Source organism: Convolutriloba macropyga, chromosome 8, assembly GCF_964194025.1.
Source record: "Convolutriloba macropyga chromosome 8, txConMacr16.3, whole genome shotgun sequence".
NCBI classification, from domain to species: Eukaryota; Metazoa; Xenacoelomorpha; order Acoela; family Convolutidae; genus Convolutriloba; species Convolutriloba macropyga.
Genome location: NC_134475.1, coordinates 57,416,294 through 57,421,293, shown reverse-complemented (window position 1 = coordinate 57,421,293; position 5,000 = coordinate 57,416,294). Strand labels below are relative to the sequence as shown.

The window sequence follows — 5,000 nt, the reverse complement described above, 5'->3', positions numbered from 1 at the left end:
GACCCATGAAAATTGTTCAACTTTGCTCCTTAGTTGGACGGTCCCCATACATCTGAGAATTTTATTGTTTAAGATCTTTCAAATTTATAAAATTGTCTTACAATTACTTATGAGATTATGCGTTTCCTGGCTAATAACACAATTTATCAGGTCTTACATGGTATTTTTTCAGATTTGATAAAATCTTACACTGTAAAATTTATTTTTGTCAGATCTTACACGATAAAAATTCGGCCTGACAAAAAATGTTTATCGTGTGGGATCTTATAAGTATCTTATAAGATCTTACACGATAAAAGTTCCATATGACTCATAGATCGGACCAATATTAATATTACAAGATATTATAAGTATGTTATCAGATCGTACACGATAAAGCTTTACGTCAGACAAAACTTATATCGTGTAAGATCTGATAAGATTTTATTTTATAAAAATTTTTGTTCAGCGTCTTATCAGATCTTATACGATAAAAAATGTTGGAATAGCCAATTGCTGTCAAATAATATTTAGCTGGAACAAACTTGCTCAAAATTGGCAGTTGTCTATTTTTTACAAACCTGTTTTTGTTTATCAAAATGTTGCAAAATTGACATTCTTGATTACAATTTTGAAATGGGTGTAAAAGCTGCTGTCATAAATTTGAAATAAGTATCCAATTTTACAGCGTACATTTATGAAGGACGTATGTATGCATTGTCAGACTTCAAAACCTTTTAAAAATTTCAAGATTAAAAAAATATATCGCATCTTGGGTGTCATCTTACACTTCTCAAAATATTCAATAGGTCCTCCTTGAGAATTTTTTAAAAATATCTTTTTACGAGATGAGTATGACGAAAATGAGAGCAGAGATGTTTTGTGATAGTTAAGTTTATTATTACACCGTCTGTGCTTTTCAATTGGCACATTTCTTACCTCCCTAGTTTAGACCTCAACCCAAGTGAGGACCTAGTTGATCAAAAAGGGATGGGTAAAGATGGCAAAGCTATATCGAAAGATGGCAATTCTGTTCTTCACCAAAGCCTTTTCTGTAAAATGCAGTGAATGGGGATGTTTCTCCATCTGTTGAGATTATAATGACCTCTCACCAAAAAAATGCTGTCTAGAAAAATTTTTGCAGTGAATCGTTGAAAATAATTTATTATCATTTCAAAAAGAAAGGAGACTCCTGTGATTAAGGCTTTGGTAACTCTCTTTATAATTTTCAGTGTGAATGCTTCTATGTATTTTTATTCGAAGATGCTGCCTATTTATTTAAGAAAATTATGCTAAATGCCGCTCAATGTCCTCTCGTGTTTACCCTAACTTATATCATTACGTTTGTAAATACAACTTCTTGTGCATTTGATGCGTCCTGCTAATTGAGAGCCTTCGTCTGGTAAAATTTGGCGAGCCATTTAAGATATTTTACGTGACGTTATTGTGTTGGTGATTAGGCGTAATATTATTATTATTTATTCATATTACTTGAGTTTACATGAATACTGAGAGCATGAATGAGTCACAGGTGCCAAAGTAAAAACGGCAAATAAAAGTCAGTAAATAAAAAAGTGGCATATGAGAAAAAACAGTAGTTAAATAAAATGGCTCATGTAAAATTAACAGTGCAATAAAAATAAAACAGTAATTATATTTATAATAATAATAATAAGAAATGTAACAAAAATTGCATCACAATTTTCAATTTATAGAAGCAATAATAAATACAACCGGTAAATTATTGCGGTAAAATTTCAAACACGTTGCAGGAAGTACTACTACTATCAGCTATTGAGTTCCGGATTCTGTTTGATGCGGTAGTGTGATGGTTTTATTTATAGTATTAATGCAACTTGAGACTTATTTCAGTGGATGTGAGAATTAGGCAAATCAATAGGCCAGCAGCCTCAAAAAGCAGAGAATTACCGATGTGCTTCCAAAGAATTATCTGTATACGCTACACTAAATCAAAATTAATGTCAAATTTACAAACATGTGCGAATTTTTGCTCGATAATGCCAAACTTGTAAAAATTTGCAAATTATCTCTTCACAAGGACACGTTTGCAAAAGTTTGCAAAACGATGTTAAGTTTGCAAAAGTTTGCAAACGATCGGCGAGTTCGCCCTTGTTGAGCTCTGCTTCATTTAGCAATGTAGTGTATCATCTTGACCTTTTCTCGTAGTGTATCATCTTGACCTAATCTTGAAGATTAATTTATTTGAAAAATGTTTGAAGAACACCTTTTAAATGATAAATAAGGTAGAGTTACCCTATAGGGCCAATTATTAACGATAGGGGAAATTTTTTTCAGACATGTTTGCAAAGATTTATAAAATAGGCATTATTTTTTAAATACATTTTCAAATAGTTTTATAAGTAATTGCAAAATTTGACATAAATTTTGATTTAGGACTGATTCGCCAATAAAAGCGACGTTTAATATCTGGCTATTGAGGCCGTTTTTCATGATTGTCTTCTCTAGCGCACAACACTTTTGACAATACAATTTCTCGTCTATTTGATACGTCCTACTAATCGAAGAAAGCCTCATCTGGTAAAAATTGGCGAGCCATCTAAGCTATTTTACGTGGCGTTAATGTGTGGATGATTAGGAGTGATAATATTTTTATTTTTTTCATTTTATTTCACTTTTATTTGAATACTAAGAGCATATATAATTCACAGTTGCCATAGTAAAAACGGCAAATTGAAAGTCAGAAAATAAAAAGTGGCATATGAGAAAAAAACAGTTTTAATTTTACTCTTGTAAAATTAACTGCGCAATTTAAACAAAACAGTAAATATGTTTATAATAGTAATAACAAATTTAACGATAATTACATCACGCCTTTCAATTTCTGGTAGCAATAATAAATACACCTGGTAAATTATGGTGGTAAAATTAAATACGCATTGCAGAAAGTACTACTAATAACAGCTATTGAGTTCTGGATTCTGTAGGATGCGGTAGTATGATGGTATTATTAATCGCATTAGTGCAACATGAGGCTTATTTGAGTGGATGTGAGAACTAGGCGAATCAAGAAGCCAGCAGCCGCAAAAAAGCAGAGAATTAATGACGTGCATCGGAGAAACCACAAAAACAATGAATTATGGACCCTATGGTTAAAATGACAGAATTTAGACACCTTTCTAAATACTTTGGCTCTGATAATTTTTTCGATAGTGATAGTTTTTTATCAAGTACCACATTCCTCTACAGTGCGGTCATGACTCACAAGGCATGAACGAATGCGTCGATCTTGTTTTAGCTAGCTAACTTCTTTAAAATTAGTCGACTGCATTTTTTAAACGGTCTTTTGAGAGTTTAAGTACAGGTCCTTGCTTTGAGCGGAGATATATAATTCGGTGGTAGGCTTTTTCCGCGGGACATTATTACCTAAATATTTACTATATTTGGCGCGGAGTCTCTGACAAAAGGTCACCATCACACGGACGAACATAGAAATGAGACATTATTTTTGATGCAGATCAAGTTAATGCGAATTTTGTGATTTTTTAAATGTGGGAAACTGTTTTAGACCCCGACGTGCCTTCGGCCCTTCAAATAACTGCTGAATCGAGTGACAGTTTTCAATTAACCTGGAATGCACCACAAGTGGGTTCTGTGAGTGGGTACTATTTAACAGACAGTATGTTACACTCAAACATGAGGATCATACCAAACCAGTTCACGTTAGTTTACTATTTCAGAAAACTGTGCGTGTCAATTTTTTTGCAAAGTATATCACATCTTGAAGCAAGCAGCCTTTAAAATACAGAAATGAACAATTTCCTTTCCAGAGGGCGAATTTTGGGTTCACGACTGGTTTTCGTAAACAAGCTGTGAAAATCCAAACAACTTGACCACGATAATCAACCTATGGTACTTTTCTGAATAGCTTTGCTAGATGCTATGAAAAGAGATTTTCGAGCAATACAGGAAGATGAAAGATGGCAAAAATTTCAAGAGTGGGAATTATATTTTCACTTAAAGTATTATCTCTTAGTTTAAACACTTTTGCAAGTCAAATGTCAAAAATGGATGTAATTATAATTTTGGAGGTGTATCTTAAGGCTGGGAGACCTTTTATTATTAAGACCTCAAAGATCGATCAATACATCAGAGGACAATTTTTAAATCAAAATCAATATTTTTCTGCTGTCTGGCGTATAATTGTATTTAGATTATTATACAATTATTATAGTTTATAATAATTGTACTTCTATTCTTTCAAGTGCACAGATTTTTGTTGTTTTGTATGTCTTGGCAACTCTTCGCTAAAATTTGGCAATTGATTACCAGTTTTTGTTCCCTTTGTCTGTTTCTGTCTATTAGTTGTCAACCAAGATTTCTGTAAGCCTCATAATTCAGCTTGTTTCTGTACAACATATTCAAGAAAGACTTGATCTTGGTGACACCAACATAAAAAAATTAATAAAATCATCCGCATGTTTTCCGCAAAAATGATCGATAGTCTTGATTTTCGTTTCTCGGCTTGTCACCTTTGATCTGAAAGAGAAGTTATCAAATAAGCTTTGTTGCATATGACGTCTGCGTTTCTGCTGGACTATTTCCTCAAGCAGCTGCGCTCTCAGTTGCAGGGGGCGATCTAACTTTTGCTGTTGCCTCCGTATTGGGAGAAAAAGGAGCGTGCAGCTAGAAGGGCGAACGCAAAGTAAGCCGATAGGCAAGCAAGCCGACAGAAAAGCAAGCCGAAAGTTATGTAATAGTTATGTAATCTATCAGAAATAATACATTGTCAGCCGTTACAATCAATACTGTGCGTAGTATTATAGTGCATAATGTATTCCAATGCACCAAAGAAACAAAAATACGTCAATTTTTAGACATCTAGTGGGTATGGGCCTCAGCAGACCGCTGTCCATGGCCATGCCTCTCATCCGCTGTGGGATGTAATCCAGAAATAGCGGGCCGGTTATCGCGGCGAAGCCGCGACGCGCGCGAAGCGCGCCCACCGGCCTGCCAGGGGCAACTTAAAATACCGGTATCCG

The 5,000-nt window shown here is 34.2% G+C and overlaps 1 protein-coding gene across 1 annotated transcript in view; it reads left to right on the top strand.

Moving 5' to 3' along the window:
• LOC142344851 (fibronectin-like) overlaps positions 1–3,846 on the top strand; it is a 110,886-nt gene extending 107,040 nt beyond the window's left edge. Inside the window, exon 28 of the mRNA XM_075396873.1 lies at positions 3,527–3,846. Coding sequence (XP_075252988.1) covers positions 3,527–3,759 — 233 coding nt within the window. The 3' untranslated portion in view covers positions 3,760–3,846. The remainder of the gene's footprint in view (positions 1–3,526) is intronic.
• The last annotated feature ends 1,154 nt before the right edge of the window (positions 3,847–5,000 follow it).